This window comes from Schistocerca serialis, chromosome 3 (assembly GCF_023864345.2).
Source record: "Schistocerca serialis cubense isolate TAMUIC-IGC-003099 chromosome 3, iqSchSeri2.2, whole genome shotgun sequence".
Classification (NCBI taxonomy): Eukaryota; Metazoa; Arthropoda; class Insecta; order Orthoptera; family Acrididae; genus Schistocerca; species Schistocerca serialis.
Genome location: NC_064640.1, coordinates 831086054 through 831113678, shown reverse-complemented (window position 1 = coordinate 831113678; position 27625 = coordinate 831086054). Strand labels below are relative to the sequence as shown.

The 27625-nt window shown below is 38.7% G+C and overlaps 1 protein-coding gene across 1 annotated transcript in view; it reads right to left on the bottom strand.

Annotated features, from left to right (window-relative positions):
* LOC126471253 (uncharacterized) overlaps nucleotides 1-27625 on the bottom strand; it is a 150561-nt gene that overhangs the window by 71578 nt on the left and 51358 nt on the right. Inside the window, exons 3-4 of the mRNA XM_050099371.1 lie at nucleotides 15277-15473; nucleotides 238-348 (exon numbers count right to left, since the gene is read on the bottom strand). Of these exons, the coding sequence (XP_049955328.1) occupies nucleotides 238-348; nucleotides 15277-15473 (308 nt within the window). The remainder of the gene's footprint in view (nucleotides 1-237; nucleotides 349-15276; nucleotides 15474-27625) is intronic.

The window sequence follows — 27625 nt, the reverse complement described above, 5'->3', positions numbered from 1 at the left end:
CACAACTTAGAAACTATCATAGAAGTCTTCAGATATTTGAATTTCAATGCTTGATTTAGTAGTCTAACATTCAAAAGTGCTAGATATCTATGTTTACAAGAGCTTTAGGCCTTCTACTAATTTTCTTGAAGTTATATAATGATAATGATAATAATAATAATAATAATAATAATTAATTTTATTTCCATTTTGTCAATAAGCTTACAGTACTTTTATTTTTTTTCTACCATACCTCACCAAAATGTTCTCCCTTGGATGCCATTCAAGAGCTGCTATTACACAGCCACTACTGACTGCACATGTACACCACATTTCTTGTACTTTCTTAAGTGATGTTGCATTCCACACCTGAAAATTTTTATATCAATCTAAACACATCAGCAAAATGCCCATATACTTACATCCTTGCTATGTTAACAGAAAGTTATAGGACAACATTTTGGCACGGATATATGTGTTACTAACAGTTTTAAAGTTATTGATTGTTTTGAAGGGATAATCTCAGTGTTTTTCATCACTGCGCACTAGTTTCAAACCATTGGCCCACGTGATTCAGTGGAAGGTTCTTTGTCAGTGAAGGATTTGAGTGATCATCATCTTATGATAATCTACTCAGAAGGCCCACATACCTGAACAAGTTTAATGTAGCTTGCATTCTGTCACGTGTACACAGTGTAATTTACCAGTTCATAATACCCCTTGAACTCATTGTCTGTAACATGCTTCACACTAGCGAGTGAAGAAAGTACATATGGCTAGTACTCAGTTGGAGAGATTCTGTTGTATCAAAAGTTGTTACAGTGTTGTTAAGGTTAACCGCCCTTGTGTTTACCCTATTGTAGTTGTCAGACAGAATCTTTAAAATGATTGAGGCAGTCTCATGGGGTTACTACTAAGGAATTGAATCAATCTTTATTAGATCAGGTAGCTCAAATGAGAGAAAATGCAGAACCTAGTCCACTTCTTCAGTGCCTCTGATAGATGCTACTGCTTGCAGCCTACTCAATCATTTTTCAAGCAAGCTAGGAGAGGATGGATTAGCTTTTGTGGATATTCAGTTGACTGATGCTAAGCTGGGTTGTTGGACAGATAAACAATTGTTGAAAATGGCCAAACTATGGGTGAAAACTTAATGTGTGAAAACATAAGTATTTTACCACTTTTACGTAGGACATGGGGCATTTATAAAACACAAGGTTAAAGTGGTCTTATGGTCTACAGCCTAAATCAGGAGTTCGTGGTGGAGCACCAGCAGTATACTGTTCTCCTGCAAGCCAGAAAATCTACTCTTGTTAAACACTGTTTTTATTGATCACCTGATGAATTACAATGAAAGGAAAAGTGTGTCTCATAATTCAAACTTTCTGTACTCAATCATTTAGGAATCAGTGGAAAAATGACAAAGAACCTTATTTATCAGGATAGTGGTTTCCATTTGAATACTTTTCATTCTATGTGGAGCTGACATCATCCTGGAGTTTTACCAAATAAAGACAATCTGATATCGATAATGTGAGCTTCCAACATGGAGGATGCTCAGACCAACACACAAACTCCAGCAAAAGTGCATGCATTTAAGTAATTCTTCTGCAGAGATACTAGAGTATACCATGAATACACTGATGGGGTCTTAAATAGCAGTGCTCTTTGTCCTTTCACCAGTATACACCTGAAGCTGGTGAGAAGGCTGCATCAAAATATCATGGCAGGAAGTTTTAGACATTTGGCATTCCACCTAAAATTTTATGGAACATGAACGTGCTTAGTGGTAACTGACTAGGATGATCTGATGATGCTGTTTACTTTGGTTTTCTCTTTCATGGATGACACTTCTTGTCAAATGTCAAGAGGACCAATTTCAGTAGACAATATTGTTTCTCCAGAGGGGTGGGATATTGACAGGCCATAGTGATGTGATATGTATTGTTGAGAGCTATGTCTACTATCTTAATATCTGCGATCTGTACCATACAGGTCATGCCTATTCAGTTGTATTGTAGCACAAATATAGTGCAATCTTTATGTTTAGACAGTACTTCATGAAAGACAATGTTTGGACCAATGTAACTCTAGTTATTATGGAGTTGTGCAGTGTTCCAGTGTTTTACCTTCCCAGGAGAGGTTTGAATTCCTTTTTGCCATCCTCGCCTGTAATGAAAAACGTCTGTGGGTTTTTTCAGTGCATTTGGTTTCACTCAGTATCTCCCAGTGTGTAAAGAGGGCCTTTAGGGCCGCTGACAATCTCTCTTCTACTGCCTTAAATTTTTTTCATTGCACAGTGACAACATGATTGTAATCACAAATGAAATTTTGCATCCTTTCAGGAAGGGACTCATCATTTATATACATGTTAAACATATATGGCACAAACATAATGTCTTAAGACATGCAACTTTTCTGTAACTCTCATCTGCTTCTCAGACTTTGGAATTCCACAAAGAAACAAAAATGAAAAATTTAAAAATAGTGTTACAATTATGACTAGGAGGACTTATCACAATAAGAGCCATGTACTAGTGAGAGAGGTCTCACATTTTACTTAATGACAACAGGATGTTCCATTCAAGGTGGTGGTTAGTGTTTAACGTCCCGTCGACAACGAGGTCATTAGAGACGGAGCGCATGCTCGGGTTAGGGAAGGATTGGGAAGGAAATCGGCCGTGCCCTTTCAAAGGAACCATCCCGGCATTTGCCTGAAACGATTTAGGGAAATCACGGAAAACCTAAATCAGGATGGCTGGAGACGGGATTGAACCGTCGTCCTCCCGAATGCGAGTCCAGTGTGCTAACCACTGCGCCACCTCGCTCGGTGTGTTCCATTCAATGAGTTATTTTATTTGTATTCAGAACCTTCACTGTTACTGACCAGAGTTTCTTGGAATGGACTGTACCCCTTAGGCATATATATATATATATATGTTGCCCATACAACTTTCAAGACATGAACTACTACTTTTTCATCCTGAGACATCTATTGTCCATTACTAATGTCATGAGCAAGGATTTTGGAAATTCTAAAGTAGTTGCTTTGATGAAAGTTTTAAAAATTTTGCTCCTGTTTTAAAAAGGCTTCCAGTTAGTTACTTCAACTGTTAAGTTGACCATGCAGAAAAATTTTGGCAGAGTGTTACTCACACTGAACCAGACATGGCTGAAAAAACAGTAATCTATTTCTTTAGGAAAGATGAAATTTAGTTATTTTACCAGAAGACCAAGGGAAAGACAAAGTTTTCCTTTTGTGTGATGATTATGTATGAAATTCAGTTTTTTATTTAATGACCCAGCTTACCAAAGGTTGTAGGGTGCCCCCACTGATAGGATGTACCAAAAAGCTATTACTTTCTGAAAATGCATTCACTGAGAATATGTTAAAGAAACTTCAGTGTAGTGTCGATGTTCCATTGAGATTACATAGCATTCTTAAAACTTACAAAGAAGCTGTACCATTTCATCCCATTTGCAGCATTATTAGTATACCAAACAACAACTTCATTAAGTATATAGTGAGTGTTCTTTGACTTTTGTCTCCAAAAGTAAACATCTTACTTGATGGAATTTGTACACCATCTGAAATATACTACCCTCTCTTGGATCTGCTTGTCAGTTTTGATATTGTTTTTCTTTTTATCTAGGTTCTACTGCATGTACTATGTGAACGCTTGTATAGGACATAGTGAATGGTTCAGGACAGGTGTGTGGAATCACCACCACACTAGGTTAAACTGGAGAAATCTGTGTCGGTGGAGCATTGTTTGATGGAAAGACACAGTATGAAATACAAGGCAGGTAAGCAGATGCTGCTGCTTGCCATTATTAGGACTGTGCTATTAAGGAAGCTACTAAAATCAGGTTGCCTAATGGTAAAGATCTTAGTATTATAAAAGAGGACTTTAAGTAAAGAAAATAATAGAGTTGAGGTAAGAATCTCTCAGGAAATTCAAGAAGACTGCAAGGTTAGTAAAGTTTAGTATCTCATTAATACAGAAACCACTACAGATGGAGCACAACTTCATGCTAGACAATAATGGGGAAAGAAATTATCTGTGTCTTGTTTATGAAATTATTGTGTTATTTACCAGAAGTGAGCTACAGAGACCATGGGAAACCTGTATCTGGATGATTGGACAGGGGTTTCAACCAAAATAATTCAGAATATAGTGGATCATCTCATAACAGTTATATAGGCCTTTATTTTTAGCCAGAATGCTGGCAGTCAGGATTTAAATATGTCCTAGATTATGGTTCATCCACAAAGTCTCATGAGGTATCTTAATAATGGAAATTACTAGATCGAACAATATATAAAATAAGGGAAAGGCAACCACTCACCTATAGCAGATCACTGCATGGAGGACAGAAACCTGTAACAGAAAACAGCATTCACTCTAGCTTTTGAGCACTAGCACCTCTTCTTGAAATAGTACACACATTCACACACACAACCACAGCGACACCCAAACGCACCCCCCCATGGGCAAAGCAAGGCTTGCATGTTTCTCTGCTCCACACATCGACCTGCTGTGAGTGAGTGGTTGCCTTTCCCTTAATTTATGTAATGTGGTATCTTCAGAATACATAATTCTGGCATGGGCACTCCTATCTGTAACTCTGACATTATTGGAAATCTGTCATTGTATGTATCGAAGAGTTCTTATATAATTCAAATGTATTAAGATATATTTAATTTAATTAGGATATGTCAAATTTAAGATTGGAGTGCTAACCCACAAAAATTATATTTTGAAGCAGCATACTGAATAGCTTTTTTTATGCTACTGTCTACAGTTATGCACCTCTAATACACATATAGAAATGTGTCAGAGTTCGTTCTCACTCTAGAATTTCCAGAAAACAATGCTGTCATTTGTGTATGTGCAATTGCTCTGTTTACTAAAAACAATCCTGTTGTGAGAACATCTACAACTGAGCATTATAGCAGAGGTTGAAAATACTACTTCAGTTGTAAATTTCTTTATTTTCACATGACCAGTTTCAGACTGCTATAACCCCATCTTCATGTATCGTAGCTGTGCTGTGATCCCCACCTATGAGCACAGAACAGGCAGTACACAGCATCTGGTACACATGGCACTCAGGGATCACAGCACAGCTACGATACCTGAAGATGGGCTTATTACAGTCCGAAACTGGTCGTGTGAAAATGAAGAAATGTACAACTGAAGCGGTATTTTCAACCTGTGTTTACTAGGTTTTCTCCATCGAGTGATTCAAATAACAGTACTTTTATTTTGCTGAATACTTTTCCTAATGAGTTCTGTGGACAGGCTTTCTTAGTCCTTTTCATTTTCTTTCACTAGCATTTAAATATTGACCACCTACAATAATCAGCAGTAGTGCGGAAGTCTAAGGGCTCAGGGTGTCAAATTGACATCTTGGACAACTGCTGATCTTCAGAACCACTTGCTGTATTGATTAATAACGTTTTATAGTTCTTATAAGTCCAAATTTATTTCCAAAGTTCATTTCAATGTTTCAGGAATTTATTTGTAATTTTGATGTCATGTTCACAAAAGTCTATGAGGCCTATGCACACCGTTCTTTAAGAATTGCTCCTGCCAGTGCAACATTCTCCTGAATGAACAATGTGGCAAAATTATTCAAACATAAAAAATAATAGCTGATTTAACAATTTCTCTATAAGTCTGTAGTTTTATCTCAGAAATATCATCTACGTCCCAGACAGTATTTTCCTGAGCACTCTTTCAGTTCATTAAGTTTGAGCTGCATTTAAATATTTTGAAAGACTATTGAACTTTTTTTCCTCTTTTCATAACTATGTCAAACAGTTTTTACAACTCTCATTTTAAGTAGTGTGTAAGTCTAGAGACCGATGACCTCTGCAGTTTGGTCCCTGAAGAATTCACACACATTTGAACACTTGAACCCATGAGGAAACTCTTCCATGTCAATTTGAAAGCATGCGGATTTCTGCTAAGATTTTTGAATTCTTGTGGCAGCTTATTGAAAATGGATACAGTAGTATACTGCAAACCTTTCTGCACAAGAGTTAAGGAAGTACGATCCAAATGCAAGTTTGAATTCCGACAAGTATTAACTGAGTGAAAGCTGCTTATTCTTAGGAATAAGGTAATATTGTTAACAAGAAATATATATAATTCTTTTTTTTTGAGAGGCCACTGTCATAATATCCAGTCTTGTGGACAGGGGTCGACAAGAGGTTCATGAACTTACACCACTTATTGTCCAAACTGCCCGTTTCTGAGCCAAAAATATCCTTTTAGAATAGAAAGAGTTACCCCAAAACATAACACCACATGACATAAGCGAATGAAAATAAGGAAAGTAGACTAATTTTCATATCTAACAATCATTCACTTCAGATACCAGTCGAATAGTAAAAATGGCAGCATTGAGTCTTTGAACAAGATCCTGAATGTGGGCTTTGCATGACAGTTTACTATATCTGAACACCTAGAAATTTGAACTGTTCAGTTTCACTAATCGTATGCCCATTCTGTGAAATTAAAAAGTCAGGTTTTGTTGAATTGTGTGTTATAAACTGTCAAACTGAGTCTTATTGTGATTTAGTGTTAGTTTATTTTCTAAAAGCCATGAACTTACATCATGAACTACACTATTTGAAATCGAGCCAATGTTGCACACAATATCCTTTACTACCAAGCTAGAGTCATCAGCAAACAGAAACATTTTAGAGTTACTCATAATACTAGAGGGCACATCATTTATCCGTAATGGTCCAACTTCTGGCGCAACATTTTTTGATCAACACAATCAAATGCCTAAGTTAAATAAAAAAAATGTGCCTAGTGTTCAAAACCTTTTGTTTAACCCATCCAGTACCTCACAGAGAAAAGAGTTTTTAAACAACATCTAAAGCCAAACTGTAGATTTGATAGCAAATCACATGATATAAAATGATAAATTATCCTTACATACAGAGCCTTTTCAGTAACTTTAGCGAACACTGATGGCATAGAAATAGGTCTAAAATCATCCCTTTCTTCCTTTTTATAAAGTAGCTTTACTACTGAGTACTTTATTCATTACGGAAACTGACCATTCCTAAAGGAAAAACTACAAATATGGCTAAATACAGGGCTAACGTGCAGCACAGTACTTTAATATTCTGCTAGGCACTCCATCATATCCATGAGAGTCTTTAGTCTTCAATGATTCCATTATTGAGCCGATCTTCCCCCTTGTCTGTACCACGGAGGAGTATTTCAGACATCAATCTCAGAAAGGCTTTTGCCAAGAGGGTTATATGATTCCTTGTAGAAACTAAATTTTTATTTAATTCCCTAGCAATGCTCAGAAAATAATTGTTAAATAATGTACATATAAATGATTTATCAACAACAGAAATATTTTTACTATGAACTGACTTTATACCATCGACCTTGTGCCACTGACCAGACACTTCCTTCACAACTGACAATATGGTTTTAATTTTATCCTGTGAATTAGCTATTCTGTTTTGCATACCACATACTCTTTGCCTTCATAATAACATTTTACGTACCTTACAGTACTGTAATGGGCTACTGTAGACTGTTTGTGATTACTTCTAATATTTTGATATAATTCCCACTTTGTTCTACATGATATCCTTATCCCATTAGTCAGCCACCCAGGATGTCTTTTACTGCTAATACCCCATTTAGAATGTTCTAATGGAAAGCAACTCTCAAAGAGCATGAGAAATGTATTAAGGAAAGCATTATATTTGTCATCTATGTTTTCGGCACTGTAAACATCCTGCCACTCCTGTTCCTTGACGATGTTTAAAAATCTTGTTTATTGCTGTTGGGTTAACTTTCCTACATAGCCTGAAATTATGTGTGACATTTGTTTGAGTACAAAAGCCTTTTAGTGTTAAAATTTGTGCATCATGGTCTGAAAGGCCATTCACCCTTTTACTAACAGAATGCCCATCTAGTAATGAAGAATCAATAAAAATATTGTCTATGGCTTTGCTACTGTTCCCCTGCATCCTAGTTGGAAAAAACACTGTCTGGATCAGATAATATGCATTTAGGAGATCTACCAACATCCTTTTTCTTGCACCAACATATACAAAATTTATATTGAAGTCACCACATATAACTAATATCTGGTACTTCCTACAAAGTGAATCAAGAACCCTCTCTAGCTTTAGCAGAAATGCTCTGAAGTTAAGAGTTATGGGACCTATAAACAACAACAATTAGAACTTTAGTTTCACTTAATTCAATAATTTCAGAGTCAACATCTAGAAGCAGTTCACTAACTTTATCTCTAATATCTCTTATATTTTTATGAAAGATGCTAATTCCTTCTCTACTTGGAAACATGATGTCCTCTGAAGGTAAGCCCTTTGTTAGAGGGACTTGCTGTAAGCAGGTATACCTATCAGCTAACTTCAGTCAAAGAAGGTGCAGCTCTAACGCCAACTACGACAGAAATTTTTCCATTTTGCTCAAAGGGATTTTGAGTTACACTATCTGAGAACTACGTATCAACTGTGTTCATACTAGTTTAAATACAAATTTCAATATATTGTCGTTTTGCATTTATTTATATTGAGCCTACTAAAAATATAGTCTCTTACTTCCACAGAGCTGAACTGTTACATTTCAGCTATTTCACTAACCAATATTTTATATTCAATTTTGAGACGGTCTACTTTATTGATAAGGCATCTGTTTATAAACCTGAGTGGCTTTGTGCGTGAACTGCTTTGGTGTAACACTATGGCTGATATTACTATTGGTGTGCGAAACAGGAAATTTTTCTCATTTTATTTAAGGTATTGATTGGTTGAGGAGAGTAAGGTAACAAAATGAGGTTATAAGGTGGTCCATTCACAGAAAAGGCCCTAAAAGGGTGGTGTTCCACCTAATGGTAAAGACCATCTTCTTGTTATTGCCATTGTATGCAGTGATGGCACAAACAAGGTACTTGAGCTATAACAATACTTGAAGTTTGAGTAGTTCCATGAGATACAAATTGAATATAAAATTAGATATTCTTTAAGTACAGGGAACCAATGGGATCCCTCAGTGTTCATCTACAATGAGACACACCCCCATGTCTGACTACCAGCTAACTATAAATTGCTGTTTTAAAAAAAACCATCCCTCATGACTAATGGAGAGAAAGTTGATTCAAGTAATAGGTAAGGAAGCATAAGTATTTACAAGATCAGAATAGTTAACAAGATAAAACTAGATTGATGAAAAATGAACTAGCAGGCAAATGGGGGCAGACACTGTTGACAAGCCCCCAGCGCTTGGCATGTAGGATGAAGCTGGAAGCACCCACACCACATGTGCCCCAGGTTGATCAGGTAGTCAAAACATCACTGTCAAAAATAAAACCAATTCTTTCAGATGAAGCATAAAACATGGCCAACTGCTCTTTCATCATTGCCCAGTATCAAGGATAAGAAACCCTTAAGACACTGCAATTGTTGGACTAATGTACACATTCCATTAGATACTAGCTGCAATCAATAAGGCACCATAGCTACACCAACTGCCCAGGGGTGGGATGGAGGGTGGGTAGTGTATATCTCATCACACAGGACAGGTCAGATGAGTGTGTTCAATACAGAGCCAACAAAATTGTTGACTCCCTCTGACATGTGTGGAAGAATGAATACCACACAGTAGTGATCTCCTTGATAACACTTGCCATTGCTCAGTACCTCACTGCCAAAGTCAGTAGTAAAGTCACTTCCCTGGCTAGGTGATCAGCCTTGTCATTCCCAGGGTTCCAAATATGATTCAGAACCAGAGAAAGACAACCAAGTGGACATTGTGGCTGAAATCATATAAAAAATCATGTATAGTGGATAGTATTGGGTGGTGAGCATGAGGATACCTTCAACTAATAGCCTGCAGAATGACCTAGTCTCTGCATATCAAACTGTTCTATGTAAGATATTATCTGTAGCCCAAACAAAGTGTGTCTTCTAACGAGGCTAAACCAGGCTGTCTTGTCCTCACAGGAATGTGAAAGGGAGAGAGAAAGAAGGTCTAGTCATTTACTCAGGACAAATTAAAATTAATATTATAAAGTATAATCTTTCACAGTCCATATGCACCTCGAGAGAAGAGGAACACAAAAGGATAAAGTACAAAGAAAGTACAAAGAAACAATTAGACTATCACATACAACTTTGTTAGGAGACACATTTGATTTATAAATTATCAGAAGTATTATCTGCATCTGCACAATCTTAGTGTTTGCCTTCTGTTAGTGACAGATAGGAAGGAGGGTGGGAGTTTATGTTATTGGAATTATACATTAATAACACTTGTCCACAGTGGTTTTGGTACAGACAAAGTACATACAAAACTTAATTCTATATTGTAATGTGACATAAAATGTGAAATTAGAAAGTGTCCATCATGTCAGGATTAAAAGTTATGACCTGCAAGTTATATAACATAGTTGAATTTACTGTAAAATTTTAAGTGTTTTGTGTCTGAAAGGAGTGTGATAAAAGTTAGTGCAGTGACCTTTTTTGTTCTTAACTTTACTGTGAGCTACTTTTTAGATGTAATATATAACATTAGTGTATTTTACATTGTGTATTTAAAACATCCGGTCACATACATTTGCTTACTCTTCCTTCTATATTAATCTTAAGTCCCTGAATTTTTCTTTTCTTTTTCAGGAACTGATCTGGCTTAGTTCATTCAACAGAAAAGTGTTTTGTAGGTATTGAAAAAACAACATGAAGAAATCAAAACTTGGATGGACAAACCATCCCAATTCATTTTGTTATATATGTGGTGAATTCATGACAAGGAAACAAAGATGACCAATTTCTAAGTTACTGAAGACGATGTATGCTTCAAATGCCAACTGGGAGATCAGGATAAAGATTGGGCACCTCACATAACTTGCACTAGGTGCAATTCTAAACTAACACAATGGCTGAAAAAAACAGCGCACTTATTTGCCATACCAATGATCTGGTGAGTGCCTCAAAATCATGTTGATGATTGCTACTTCTGTTTGACTAATGTAACTGGCTTTCCATCAAAGAATAAGAAGAATATTAAGTATCCTAACCTGCCATGAACAATTAAACTTGTTCCCCATGGTGAAGAGCTGCCAGTTCCAACTCCTCCACTAGTGTGGGAAGGAGTTCCTAATTCTGATCATGAATCTATGAACACTGAGGAAGCACAATGTCAATCAAGTGAAGAGGGGCACTTTCCAGAACAAAGATTACATTTAAATTATACAAGCAGACTTGAATGACCTGGTTCATGATTTATACCTATCCAAGGAGCATGAAGAAATTTTATCTTCACATCTTAAGGAATGGAACCAACTTCATGAAGAAACAAGAATTACTCACTTTAGGCAATGTAATCAAGATCTGGTGACATATTATGACTATGTTTGTAGTGATGTAGTAGAATTAATGAAACAGTTAAACATACCATACAATGCTGTTGAGTGGCACTTGTTTATTGATATTTCCAAGAAAAGTCTGAAGGCTGTACTACTGCATAATGGTAATACGTTTCCATCTGTACCTGTAGGGTATTCTGTAACTATGAAAGAGAACTACATAAAATTGTCAGAGATATGTGAAGCTATTAACTATAAGGAAGAAAATTGGAAAATACGTGGTGATCTTAAGGTGACTGGTTTACTATCTGGTCTCTAAAGTGGTTTCACAAAGTATTGCTCATTTCCTGTGTTTTTGGAACAGCTGTGCAACAGATAAACATTAAAAAGTTGTCACCATGAGAGAAATTGGCTCCAGGAAGAGAAAATGTGAAATATATAGCTTCGGTAGATTCTCAAAATGTTTTCCTTCCCCCACTGCATATTAAGCTTGGTCTTAAGAAGACTTTTGTCAAGGGAATGGACACAAATGCTAATGGTTTCATGTATCTATGTGAAGTGTTCCCTGAATTAAGTGACGCCAAACAGAGAGGGGATTTTTATTGAACCACAAATTAGGACGTTAATGCATGATAAGAACTTCAAAGAAAAATTAAGTCAGTTACAACGTTCAGCATGGCATTCTTTTAAGGATGTCGTTGAAGGTGTCCTAGGGAATACAAGAGCAGAAAACATTGACATATTAGTGGGAACTCTTTTAGAGAACTATAAAAATGTTGGATGCAGAATGTAACTAAAAATGCACTTCCTTCGTTCTCATTTACACTTCTTCCCTACCAATTTGGGAGCAGTTAGTGATTAACATGGAGAAAGGTTCCATCAGGACATTTTGTGAATGGTAAGCTGCTATAAAGGTAGATGGGGCCCATCAATGTTAGGTGACTACAGTTGGTTTTTGAAGCGTGAAGGATATACAGGGTGTTACAAAAAGGTACGGCCAAACTTTCAGGAAACATTCCTCACACACAAAGAAAGAAAATATGTTATGTGGACATGTGTCCAGAAATGCTTACTTTCCACGTTAGAGCTCATTTTATTACTTCTCTTCAAATCACATTAATCATGGAATGGAAACACACACCAAAAGAACGTACAAGCGTGACTTCAAACACCTTGTTACAGGAAATGTTCAAAATGTCCTCCGTTAGCGAGGATACATGCATCCACCCTCCGTCGCATGGAATCCCTGATGCGCTGATGCAGCCCTGGAGAGTGGCATATTGTATCAAGCCATCCACAATACGAGCACGAAGAGTCTCTACATTTGGTACAGGGGTTGCGTAGACAAGAGCTTTCAAATGCCCCCATAAATGAAAGTCAGGAGGGTTGAGATCAGGAGAGCATGGAGGCCATGGAATTGGTCCGCCTCTACCAGTCCATCGGTCACCGAATCAGTTGTTGAGAAGCGTATGAACACTTCGACTGAAATGTGCAGGAGCTCCATCGTGCATGAACCACATGTTGTGTCATACTTGTAGAGGCACATGTTCTAGCAGCACAGGTAGAGTATCCGTATGAAATTGTGATAACGTGCTCCATTGAGCATAGGTGGAAGAATATGGGGTCCAATCAAGACATCACCAACAATGCCTGCCCAAACGTTCACAGAAAATCTGTGTTGATGACGTGATTGCACAATTGCGTGCGGATTCTCGTCAGCCCACACATGTTGATTGTGAAAATTTAAAATTTGATCACGTTGGAATGAAGCCTCATCCGTAAAGAGAACACTTGCACTGAAATAATGATTGACACATTGTTGGATGAACCATTCGCACAAGTGTACCCGTGGAGGCCAATCAGTTGCTGATAGTGCCTGCACACGTTGTACATGGTACAGAAACAACCGGTTCTCCCGTAGCACTCACCATACAGTGACGTGGTCAACGTTACCTTGTACAGCAGCAACTTCTCTGACGCTGACATTAGGGTTATCATCAATTGCACGAAGAATTGCCTCGTCCATTGCAGGTGTCCTCGTCATTCTAGGTCTTCCCCAGTCGCAAGTCATAGGCTGGAATGTTCCGTGCTCCCTAAGACGCCGATCAATTGCTTCGAACGTCTTCCTGTCGGGACACGTTCGTTCTGGAAATCTGTCTCGATACAAACGTACCGCGCCACGGCTATTGCCCCGTGCTAATCCATACATCAAATGGGCATCTGCCAACTCCGCATTTGTAAACATTGCACTGACTGCAAAACCACGTTCGTGATGAACACTAACCTGTTGATGCTACGTACTGATGTGCTTGATGCTAGTACCGTAGAGCAATGAGCCGCATGTCAACACAAGCACCGAAGTCAACATTACCTTCCTTCAATTGGGCCAACTGGCGGTGAATTGAGGAAGTACAGTACATAGTGACGAAACTAAAATGAGCTCTAACATGGAAATTAAGCGTTTCCAGACACATGTCCACATAACATCTTTTCTCTATTTGTGTGTGAGGAATGTTTCCTGAAAGTTTGGCCGTACCTTTTTGTAACACCCTGTATATCTGAAAGAAGGAAGTTGTCATTGAAAAGACTCATCCCTCCTCCTCCACCACCACCACCACCACCACCACCACCACCACCACCACCACCACCACAAAAACGAATGTTGCAATTTTTCTTGTAAAAATGTACATTAGACCCAGAACACTAGAGTAAGATAGTTTTATGGCATTATGTATGTTCTATATTGTCTAAATTTAGTGTAGACCATCCTAGTCTCTGTTGGTAGATATAGGAACTTAAAAATCTCAGTAACAAAAAATTGGAGGTTGATGGCAAAAATTTAACTGCTTTCTCAGATTCAGCAAGTCCAAATTAGTTAGGTCCACAAAGTTCTTTGCACCTGAAAAAAGTTTTTTTGTTGTATAGTGTAATTAAAACAATGATTCTGATGGATGTTGTTATGATTTAACCCCAATTCAAATTGTTACATAGAGAAAATGGGGGGCAGGAGGGGCTGATGTGTGTATTAGGTTTCCTTGTTCTTGGTGCATGAAATGTGAGTTTCTACTCTTCTCTTCATACATCACAGCTGCTTTCATGGCATATCTTATTTCCTCTCACACAACCACATTGTAGTAGTTGGTCATTTATTTTAGAAAAAAGGTTTTCCAATTCTATTTGAGATATGTACCCCTCTTCTTTGTATCTTCAGTAGAATCTGTAAGTATACTTTCTTGCTGTGTGTTTGGTGTCTCCTGTGAAGTTCCAAAACAAATTTCTCAACATCTATATCGACTTGCAACAAATTCATTGCTATTGAGACAGGGGTTGTATCTTCAGGTATAATTTTCTCTGTTATCAGTACAGTTGAAGATCATCTCCACATTACATAGTAGACTATTTTTGCTTAGGTAGCAGCAGTAGCAACTTTTAAAGTTTTAACATTAAGCAAATAAACCATAGTGATGGAAAACAGAATTTTAAAAAATCTACAGGATCATGTCTATCCTAGGCCCAGAAACTATTTTAATATTTCTCATTTCTTTTTACTGAGATGTAACTTCTAAACAAAATTTTGGATATGGAACACTAGTTCATTCATAGCACACAGAAGGAATGCCATGTTACATTCATGCACTCAAGGAAAATTCATTGCCCAAATATTTAGCAGCTTAAGGGAACTACATAAAATCTAAATTGAATTGGATAACTGGATCTTAATCAGCACTGGCTTTGTTCTTTCAGATGCAGTAGTACATAATTGTTTTCAGCATCTACACTAGACCTCTATTGTAATGAACTTAATATTTTCATAAAAATAGAATAAAATTCGACAGATCCAAATGTATGTTAATGCCAAAAACGTTTCTCAGATATCTATATTATGTTAGAAATACCGCTTTACCAATTTAATTTGATTACCTGAATACAGGATCTCTCTATTCCTATTGCGAGATGATTACCGCTCTTATTCCACTTCAGTGCTGTGGCAAACATTTCTCGATTTGTTTCGTCAAAAGCTGTAATTTTCTGAATCTCTTTTGATCCATTCCATATAAAAATGGCATCACCCAGTGATGATGCTAAACCATTTTTTCCCCAGTCTAAAGTATTTAAACCTGTAAATGATGACTATTTACTTACATTTAATTGGTGATTTGACTAGATTACAAATTTTAAAATAAATAAGAACATTGATTCATACACAGTTCACATGCTCCTAATAAGTAGGACTACCAGTTAATAGGTCCTTTTAGACTAACTATAATGTCACTTAATAATAGAAGTTGCCAAATAGAACAGTAAATTCAGTGAACCATATATATCTGATTTAAAAAAAATCTGAAATGCAAGTTCAAATACAGCCAAGGAATCAAGTTAACTTCAGGATGAACCAGTAATGAATCAATCTCTAGACCATACATTGTAAACAAAGGCAAATAATGGATTCAGTGGCACAATTTCTGCTATGTTTCACAGTTGGGAACATGTTTGAATGCTGACTGATGCCTGCAGAGGGTAACAGCATATTGTAATGGTCACCAAAGGACTTCCATCTGTTGTCTTAATGTTTCTGAAGTCCAGAAAAGTTTCTTTGAACACACTATATACAGAGAAATAAGCAATCACCACCTTACATACAGTAGTGTGATGACCAGTGAATAAGCTATAATATGCTGATTTCCAATTAGTATTGTTGAACAATGAAGGTTACGCTCCTTATGCGTCCATCAGTACACACTTTTCTCACAGATCTGAGTATGTAGCTTTATGGAAACACTTTAGAACTTTTAGTTTTAAAATTAGAACATTAGGAACAAACACACTGAAACTACCTTCTGTATATGGCAAGGAAGTGTCATCTTGACACACTGCAGTGCTGCTTCCTGTCTGTTCATAGATCTGAATTTGAGGTTTTCTCATGCTTTACTGCTGCTTAGTCTGTAGTCAGGTTAGCACTAGACAACTCATCTCTGATGCACTATACACATTGAAACAAAAGCTTAGTGCTGCAAGTAAGAGAATGAAGCAATATAAAGAATCCAGACAAAGGAGCAAATGGAACAAGAACACAAAAGTTGTACGAAGGAATCTGAAAGCAGCAAATAAATCATAGATGCTGCCATTCTAGTGCAATCAGCAGATAGGAACATAACACAGTTGTGGACTAGATGGATTGCAAAAAAATTCTTGATGCTGTTCAACACACATGGCTTCTTAAAGTGCTGCAGATTTGTGATACATGCAGTTCAAAGATCAACACATTGTCATCTGTAATGAAACACTGTGAGACAACAGCTAAAATGCAGCAATAAAAAACAACAGAGCGGATTCAGATCAAAGGAGGCATATTTCAAGAGATCAGCTTAAACCCCTGAAAGTTATATTCAGAACTCAATTTTCACCAGTTAGATCAGCTGGATTAGGGTGTATTAGGAGAAGCAATGTTAATGTTACAGTTTACATGAATGATAAACCATATGCCTTAACATAAAAACAGATTACTCACCTCCTACAAACAATATAAATGTTTTCTTGTAGTATAAGCTTGTCATTTCTCTCGATAAATGCAGGAGATTGAATATAAGAATGGGAAAGGGACAGGCTACCTGAGGCACTTAGAACTGTAGATACACAAAATATAAGCATTTATGGGAGTATTTTATGGTAAAACATTTTCAGCAGTACTGACAATTGTATGGGAAGGAGTGATTGCTGCTCACCATAAAGAGGTGACACTGAATTGCAGGGAGGCACAACAAACACACACACACACACACACACACACACACACACACACACACACACACACACACACACACACACACACACACAGAGAGAGAGAGAGAGAGAGAGAGAGAGAGAGAGAGAGAGAGAGAGAGAGAGAGAGAGAGAGAGAGAGTGCGCGCGCGCGGGTGTGTGTGTGTGTGTGTGTGTGTGTGTGTGTGTGTGTGTGTGTGTGTGTGTGTGTGTGTGTGTGTGTGTGTGTGTGTGCGCGCTGAAAATTGAAAATGTTTTATCATACAATACTCTCATAAGTGTTTATATTTTGTGTATCTACAGTTCTTTGCACCTCTGGTATCCTGTATCTTTCGCACGCACGCATGGCCACTCCCTAAGTTCAACATCAACAAGCAGTAACCACTCACAGGTGGCAGCACTAACAATGGAGTGTATATAAAGCATGTTGGTGGGACACAGAAAACAATGCAGTCAGTGTTGTAATGTGGAAACAGCAATTTATCTTGTGTCCAAAATGGCATGATCATTGGATTTTGGGCCAAGGGTGGAAGCTTTTCCAAAATGGCTACATTTGTAAGCTGTTTGTGTTCCACCTTGGTTAAAGTACCAGGTGATCAAAAAGTAAGTATAAATTTGAAAACTGAATACATCACGGAATAATGTAGATAGAGAGGTACAAATTGACACACATACTTGGAATGACGTGGGGTTTTATTAGAACCAAAAAAATACAAAAGTTCAAAAATGTCCAACAGATGGTGCTTCATATGATCAAAATAGCAATAATTAGCATAACAGAGAAAGACAAAGCAAAGATGACGTTATTTACAGGAAATGCTCAATATGTCCACCATCATTCCTCAACAATAGCTGTAGTCGAGGAATAATGTTGTGAACAGCACTGTAAAACATGTCCAGAGTTATGGTGAGGCATTGGCGTCGGATGTTGTCTTTCAGCATCCCTAGACATCTCGGTTGATCATGATACACTTGCGATTTCAGGTAGCCCCAAAGCCAATAATTGCACGGACTGAGGTCTGGGATGCCAAGCACGATGAAAGTGGCGGCTGAGCACACGATCATCACCAAACGACGCGCGCAAGAGATCTTTCACGCGGCTAGCAATATGGGGTGGAGCGCCATCCTGCATAAACATCGTACGTTCCAGCAGGTGTTTATCAGCCAGGCTGGGGATGATGCGATTCTGTAACATAATGGCGTACCTCTCACCTGTCACGGTAGCAGTTACTGACGGTTTGCTGTCCAGCGCCATCTGGCCATCTGTCATTTTGTGAACTTCGTTTTTTTTGTCCTAATAAAACCATATGTCATTCCAAGCATGTGTGTCAATTTTTACCTCTCTATCTACATTATTCCGTGGTTTATTAAGTTTTCAAATTTATACTGACTTTTTTATCTCCTGGTATACCATCGATGGTAACATGGTGCTATCCAAAAGCAGTACCAAGGCCACTGTGGTGCACCACCGGCCATAGATGACAGGAGTGACTGATGGCTACAGAGATGTGTAAGGGTGAATAGATGTGCAACTGACCACCCAGTTGAACTAAGGGGCTATCAGAAGTCTCTCCTCAACAACCATTCAGTGAACTTGGCCACATATGGGCTTCAGCAGCAGGAACCTGATTCATGCACCCATCCTGACAGTTGTTCACACCAGTACCGCAACTGGATGTCAACTGAGTGGTGACAGGTGGCCATTTCAGATTAATCACATTTTATGCTGCATTGGATAGAGGGCCGTAGTTGTCTAAGGCGTGAAACACCCGAAAGCAAACACCCTGCAACAATTGTCAGATGGGTCCAGGCTGGAGGAAGGGAGGGTTATGGTCTGTGACATTTCCTTGGTGATCATAGTATTCTGGAAGGCATAACGGATCCACAAAAATATGCATCTATACTTTGGTTCCTTGTCCACTCCTACACACAGTTTGTCTTTCCTCGGCATGATGGCATCTAGTGGCATAGAATGTAATGTGTCACACGACTTGCAGTGTGTGTGCACGGTTTGAAGGGCACCACGATGAGTTTAATATTCCCGTGGCCACTGAGCTTCCTAGATTTAAACCTAATGAGAAATATGTGGGACCACCTCAGTCAGGCTGTTTGCACCATGTATCTTCAACTGAGAAACAGAGTGCACCTGTCCATGGCACTGCAGTTGGCATGGCTTCACATTCTTTTTGGTACCTTCCAGGAGCTCACCGACACCCTGCATGTCTCACATTTGTTCACACTGTAAAAGGTGGTGTAAGCTTTTGACAGGTAGTCGTATTAATGTGACTCGACAGTGAGTTACAATCTACAGCATCCGTAAACCTAAATCAGTTGGTGAACGGCTGACCATCCAACATGGGATTTTAAAAAGGGGGAGGGGGATAGTGATTCCTTGGAGCAGATTAAGTCTTCCTCTGAAAATGTACCACCCAAAGTTTTGTTTGAAGTTATATGTTATATCATTACAACACATATTGTTCCTGATTGAAGTAGCAATGCCTTTGTGGCAACATCACAATATACAATAGTAAGATTTGGACTGTTTTCCAAAAAGAAGTATAAACTAGACCACTTTGTAACTGATTTGGACATGAAGTACTGCTTAGGTAAACGCTTGTAAGTTACTTAGCATAGTCCTGCAGGTGTTCTGTATGGTTAATATAAACACTATTGCAAAGAAATATTTAAAACAGAACTTTACTTAAATTATTGCTTCATAATGTACATACTTACAGACAGAATTGCATGAATGAGTTCTTCATAGAAAAAAAAAGTATACTGAATGCTCTCTTCAGTATTACAAAATCATACTCTTGTGATTTAATATCAAATTTTCATACTTAGATACATGAAAGGTTGGCTATGTATGATCTTTATTGGAAGGATCTAAAACCAATTGTAAATGGTCTAAGACGCAAAAACTTTCATTTAAATGTACACGTATATTACATATCCAGGCAGGAGCTCTCCTTCAGCTACAGTTTTACTTCACATCTCTATTTTCATGTAGCACAAATATTTTTAAAATGTAAAATGCCTAACCTATTATTTCTTCAATACCGCTACTGGTTTCCTGGAGTTTGTGTGCACGCAGGTCTCTTGACTATTCATATGACTGAAACTCAGCCCTGTCGGTTTTTTAACGTTTTTGAACACATTCTGAGTTCATTTCTGAACGAATCACGAGTTGACTTTTGACTGCGTGCATAGTGCATGTGATGTGTCTGCTAGGGGAATCCCCGTTGCATCTAGAAATAAACATACCCGCAGACTAAAGGTGTTGGGGCTGTACGAGCTGAGCCGAATAAACCTGAACGGGTGAATGCCAATAGCTGTTGGCTTATGTGGTTCATTCTGTGCATGATAAGCGTTGTTATAATTGTTAGCGAAATCCATAGATTCATGCTGCCAGAGTGGAAATAGACGGTTACCAGCAATAACAGATAAGCATGACTACATATTATCTTCTCTGTGTATCCAAGAAAATGAAATGTTGACATAAAATTTTTGCCAACTCGCTACACTACAAAGGGCCAATTGTACTGTCCCAGGTTAGCAGCCGCTTAAGTTCTGTTACCGGAACAGCGTGGAAAACGCGTTGTACGAACACGTAATAACGCCCCCACGCCCGGGTTCGCGGATTCGATTCCCGGCGGGGTCAGGGATTTTCTCTGCCTCGTGATGGCTGGGTGGTGTGTGATGTCCTTAGGTTAGTTAGGTTTAAGTAGTTCTAAGTTCTAGGGGACTGATGACCATAGATGTTAAGTCCCATAGTGCTCAGAGCCATTCGAATTTGTAATAACGCCCCTAATCGGAGATTAAACGCGTGATAACTGAACCGGTGATTTCGGCAGGGTTAGTTGAGTTAACCAGAGAATAAGTTTTGAAAATTTCAGGAATAGTTACAGAATTAGTGATGACAAGACTGATTATTAGAACGACGACGGAGAAGAAACGGGGACATCACATAAATTAAATGGAAGAATATGACGGTTCCAAATTTATACAAAAATTTCGACTACCACCACTTTTCGATCTCATGCTTGAGAAACTGGAGCACATGAATGAAATGTGAAGCTATTTTCTAACATAAAACTTTTTGCTTGTAGTAGGCCTAGTAGACATTTGATATTGGTACTCGTGAATTATATTCTGTCGTGTTATTTATGTAAATGAGGTAGATAAAAATGACCATTTGTTCCAAAACAGTCTCCCTTATTTGGCGCGTGTTACACTTGCTGCACTATTAAAAAGGCCTATTTCGTTTCAACTAGCAGAGTGTGACAAAATAGACGTAATTAACCAGAGAAACCAAATCAGTCTTGGGTACTACTCGTGTTAACAGCTTTTGCAGTAAAACAGCTGCATTTTGGTTTTTCGTGTTGCGAAATGTTTGATGAACTTAAGTGACGTAACATATTCTTTTGCAGAAAGGAAAGCGCGCCATGTAAAGCTGTAGCAAGATAAGAGAAAAAAAAAAAGAAATGCTGGGACCTAATGATTGGAGAAATGTGTACTGTCTTTCTTGTCTTTCCTGGTTTCATGTTTCCTATATTTAATTTTATGGCGCACAAAAGGGAAAGTTATTAGCTAATAGGCAATACAGAGTGCATATTTTCTGAGGGTTCTTATTCTCGAGGTCACAAATAATTCCACACAGTACTAATTGTGATTTTTTTTAAAAGGGGGGTAGAATGTCAAACCGGCCGACTGTGAGCAGGAGAGGTACCACAGGACATTTTAATCCATTGCCCTGAATATAGGCGTGATTGCTTCCATTACAAGGGAGCAGGAATGGAACCACAGGACATGTAAATTTCCAATGCCCTGAATATACGTTTGATGGCTTCCATTACAAAATATACACGTTTGAATTACACAGAGTAAAAGACAGTGACGTGCGATAGAAGAATACTGTGCGGATAGGCGTGACACTTCAATTTGGCACACTTAAGATCAAATAACATGACTTACATTTCCTCGAACATGTATGTTTCATATATGTGCTGTACAAAATTAACATGTTTTTGAAAATCGATTTTTAAAAAAAATTACGTGCTGTCTCAAACGTGCGAGCGGTGGTCGGGGGTGGGGAACGCCTCTTTGTATTACTGCATAAGGTTTCATGCATGATGGTATTAGTTTTCCCCATAGGTCAAATGGGCTACATGTGGCCCACAACTTCTTTCAGAGCTGCCCTTAAACCCAGCAGGACGAAAGGCAATGCTTCCATCCAGTTTTCACTCTGCCCATCAACTCTATCTTCAATGTGTAGTGTAGTCCCGTTACTTGCAGGATGGTACCTGGTGGTGCAAACGTCTGAGCAACCACACGCTCAAAGAAACTCCTGAAAAAATGCTTTAAATTGCCTGCTTCAGTCGGTGGTAATCGTTTGTGGGGATATGTACCGTGACACCCGTTTACTATCGTTTTTGCCAATGTAACTGCTAGAGTGCTGCAACGCTCAGAGTTTGACCGGTCACGGCTCGCCTGTTGACAGGGGGACCGAGCCGCCCGTGTCCGGCCCCATACGACTCGGCTCGGTCACGTACTCGCCCCATGTCTGTTGTCCGGACTCCGGACACGTGGATAATCGAGCATGACCGGTCACCGCTGACGTCTCACATCCCCTCGCCCCGGGTCGCTGCACTGTACCGTACAAATACAACGCCTCTCTCTCTCTCTCTCTCTCTCTCTCTCTCTCTCTCTCTCTCTCTCAATAAAAAAGTAACGTTTCCAAGACCGTGTACTTGACACAGCTAAATTCATAAAGCACTTGGAAAGTAAAATGATATTTCAATACAACTGCGGATACAAGACGAGTCTCATTTCCAAACAGAAGATATATTTTCCTTTCATTAATGGAAACATTAAATAAGTGCTGTTCCCGTAATCTAGAAGACAACCATCATCATAAAGAAAGCATACAAAGAACATTAAACATTTACAGACTTAACTTGTCATACTTTTCATTTGTTTGTAACAGAAACAAAATTATAGTTATTGTTGATCACCAGTAAATCACTAACGCGTTCCGGATTTAATTGGCGTGGCCATATTTTAGTAACATGCCGGCTTTACTAAAGCATCTTTCACTAGGTGCGCTTGTTGCTAGGATACATAAAATACGTCTTGCAACTGCATCAAGGCCTGGCAGATCTGTTTCATGTCTGCTCCACCACTTTAAGATATCATCATCATCATCATCATCATCATCATCATCATCATCATCATCATCATCATCTCCGGGGTGCATTAAAATGCAGAGATCTACTTCATCTGCTGCGGATGATATGTTGTTCCTCCAGTCCTTGAAACGATATCTCTTTCTGGCTCGTGATGACAAAGTACTTGAAGGATCTATGATACTTCCGCAATAACAGAAGGGATTATGCTGTTTCTTACTGCATCAGCGTGTTCTTTGACATGTCTGCTTATAGTAGAGGGATGTGGCATGACATCTGCCACGTTAACTTTTCCATAATGCGCACCTAGATGTATTAATTCTTGGCCTAGTTCTCTGAAACCTTCACCGGAAACAGCATTAAAAGGACTGATATCTTTAGCACATATTGCAAGACACTTTGCTGTAGTACTATTTTTTATTATTGCCGGTATCCCTCAAGGAGCTGTATCTTTGTGAGGTTTCTTGCAACTATGTTTCTCTAGATGAGTGGTTCCCGACTCGAAACACAATAATGTTGAGCAGTTTATGCTTGATTCGTACCCAGTAGATGCACTGTTTTCGTCTACAACCAACAGAAATGTACTCCATACTTGACTTTTTAGACCTTCCCGTTTCTTCAATGTGTAAGCATTGGTTTCAATCTAACGTCTTACTGCACTGGCTTCCTCGCGCAGCATGATTACAGAGAGAGACACACCACAAATGAGAAGCTTGTACTGGCTGCAGTCTCACACGGATAAGGACACTATAATGTGTTTGCAGTTACCTGCTACGTATTCGGTCACGGCTTCTATGCTCGGTCACTAGAACTAGTGCGGGCAGCCTATCCAGTTAGGGTGTGCTCGCCCCATCTCCTATTTTGTGCTCGCCTACTCGATCATGCAGGACTCTAGTAACTGCAGTAAATTCTGTGTCGGGTTATGCTTTAGGCGATCTTGTGAAGCCATCTATCACTGTGAGCAAGTAACAGTAATTGTCCACAAATGGCAAGGGGCCTACCAAGACTACATTAATGCGTGAATCTCACTGTAGGAATACAGTGCCGACACATGCCTGCCTACTTTATGTTGATGCATCAAATGATGTCGAAAAATCTGAGCATACTACGGGATTTGTCACACCATAAAGATATAACACTTCTGGGACATGCACCTGCACTAGTTCTAAGAAACTGCTGTTCTTCCCATAATAAACAGTTATCAGGGTCACGTCCTTGTGCCTTAGCAGTAACATCCCACTGGACAACTTTAATGTTTGTGCAGCATCTGGACATAAAATTCTCGGACACATTTTTGCTTCTTCTAATGTGACGCACGTCACGAACTCTACATGGATCCATTGTCTAAGAGACATGTTTGAGGTACCTTTTTCGAAGAGCGTCGCTAGGGGGCGTGGTCAGTTTAGATGTAGAGATTCTCTTCGTCTGTATCTCTAAAATGCCAGATGGCAGCACACATGGTGTACAGCTCTGTCTATGGCACTCCAATTCTTCTGGAAGTCGGTGAGAAATTGAGAAAAAATGCTAATGGTTGCCATGTACCATCTACAAACTGCTAGAGGATTCTGGATAGTGGAAGTACCTGCCGCAGCGAGAAGCGGTGTTCGCTGTACCTCGTTCACGTCCTCCCATTTAACGTTGTCGTTTCTGTGTTGCTCCATTATTTTTTCGTGTTCCACTGTATGATTTTGGAATGCGCCATGTATCTCTATGTGCCACTCAACTGTTGTTGCCTATCTTCAGGTCCGTACTCTACTGCGATGCTCATTTTCGTTTGTCAGCCAACACGCGTGAAACAAAGTTTGGATTGACAAATGTACTGCTATTATTCATCCTTATAACTCATGTAACTAATTAAATTCACAAATTTTCGAAACAAATTATCAGATTTTGCAAAATAATGAAACCCAATTTATGTAAATAAATAAGCAAAGGATATTTTCTGTGTAAAAGACAAAAAAAAAAAAAAATGGTTCAAATGGCTCTGAGCACTATGGGACTTAACATCTGAGGTCATCAGTCCCCAAGAACTTAGAACTACTTAAACCTAGCTAACCTAAGGATATCACATACAGCCATGCCCGAGGCAGGATTCGAACCTGCGACCGTAGCGGTCGCGCGGTTCCAGACTAGAGTGCCTAGAACTGTAAAAGACAGAATTACTGTTTATACTGATAGAAAGCTCTAATCATATGCATATCGAAAACATGGTAGGAACACTGTTCTTAATCTCGTCAAATGCTGGTAATTAATGAAGTTATTCAAACATTGTTCATTATGCTTATTTGATGGAAATCCAAGTAATAACATTGTTTTCTGGCCACATTGTGTGAATCAAAGAAATAAGAGCAATTGTAACATTTCTGTAAATATGTCAAATTAACTTCATGTGATAAGTTTTTAATTGTAATCTCTAGAAATAGGAATACTAACAATCAAGTAACTTTGAAAATGCGTGTCAGTAGGGTAGTTGTGGAGATCACTGTTCGCTGTTGATCTAATTTTGCGGTGGACCATTGTGTCTGCGTAACAAAATGTTATGAAATGTATAAAGGCGTATCTTTTACTCAGTTCACTTAGCATGCTGAACGTATTATGCATCCAAATCCTGTTCTTGTTAAGAGTTCCAGGAAATAAAGGAAGAAAACTTAAGTAGGCCTACTCATATGAAACGTTTATATTTCTCCGATTCTTAACTGCAAGCAAGCTTAGACATACTAGTGTTGGCCCGTGCTCTTATGTGGCCGTGGAGTGATATTGTGGTCTTCAGTCCTGAGACTGGTTTGATGCAGCTCTCCATGCTACTCTATCCAGTGCAAGCTGCTTCATCTCCCAGTACGTACTGTAACTTACATTCTTCTGAATCTGCTTAGTGTATTCACGTCTTGGTCTCCCTCTACGATTTTTACCCTCCACGCTGCCCTCCAATGCTAAAACATGTCCTACCAACCGGTCCCTTCTTGTCAAGTTGTGCCACAAACGCATCTTCTCCCCAATTCTATTCAATACCACCTCATTAGTTATGTGATCTACTCATCTAATATTCAGCATTCTTCGGTAGCACCACATTTCGAAAACTTCTATTCTATTCTTGTCCAAACTATTTATCGTCCATGTTTCACTTCCATACATGGCTACACTCCATACAAATACTTTCAGAAACGACTTCCTGACACTTAAACCTATACTCGATGTTAACAAATTTATCTTCTTCAGAAACGCTTTCCTTTGCCACTGCCAGTCTACATTTTATATCCTCTCTACTTCGACCATCATCAGTTACTTTGCTCTCAAAATAGCAAAACTCCTTTATTACTTTAAATGTCTCATTTCCTAATCTAATACCCTCAGCATCACCCGACTTAATTCGACTACATTCCATTATCCTCGTTTTGCTTTCGTTGGTGTTCATCTTATATCCTCTTTTCAAGACACTGTTCATTCCGTTCAGCTGCTCCTCCAGGTCCTTTGCTGTCTCTGACAGAATTACAATGTCATCGGCGAACCTCAAAGTTTTTATTTCTTCTCCATGGATTTTAATACCTACTCCGAACTTTTCTTTTGTTTCCTTTACTGCTTGCTCAATATACAGATTGAATAGCATCGGGGAGAGGCTACAACCCTGTCTCACTCCCTTCCCAACCACTGCTTCCCTTTCATGTCCCTCGACTCTTGTAACTGCCATTTGGTTTCTGTATAAATTGTAAATAGCCTTTCGCTCCCAGTATTTTACCCCTGCCACCTTCAGAATTTGAAAGAGAGTATTCCAATCAACATTGTCAAAATCTTTCTCTAAGTCTATAAATGCTAGAAATGTAGATTTGCCTTTCCTTAATCTTTCTTCTAAGTCGTAGGGTCAGTATTGCCTCACGTGTTCCAACGTTTCTACGGAATCCAAACTGATCTTCTCCGAGGTCGGCTTCTACCAGTTTTTCCATTCGTCTGTAAAGAATTGGCGTTAGTATTTTGCAACTGTGATTTATTAAATTGAGAGTTCCATAATTTTCACATCTGTCAACACCTGCTTTCTTTGGGATTGGAATTATTATATTCTTCTTGAAGTCTGAGGGTATTTCGCCTGTCTCATACATCTTGCTCACCAGATGGTAGAGTTTTGTCAGGACTGGCTCTCCCAAGGCTGTCAGTAGTTCTAATGGAATGTTGTCTACTCCCGGGGCCTTGTTTCGACTTAGGTCATTCAGTGCTCTGTCAAACTCTTCACGCAGTATCACATTTCCCATTTCATCTTCATCTACCTCCTCTTCCATTTCCATAATATTGTCCTCAAGTACATTGCCCTTGTATAAACCCTCTATATACTCCTT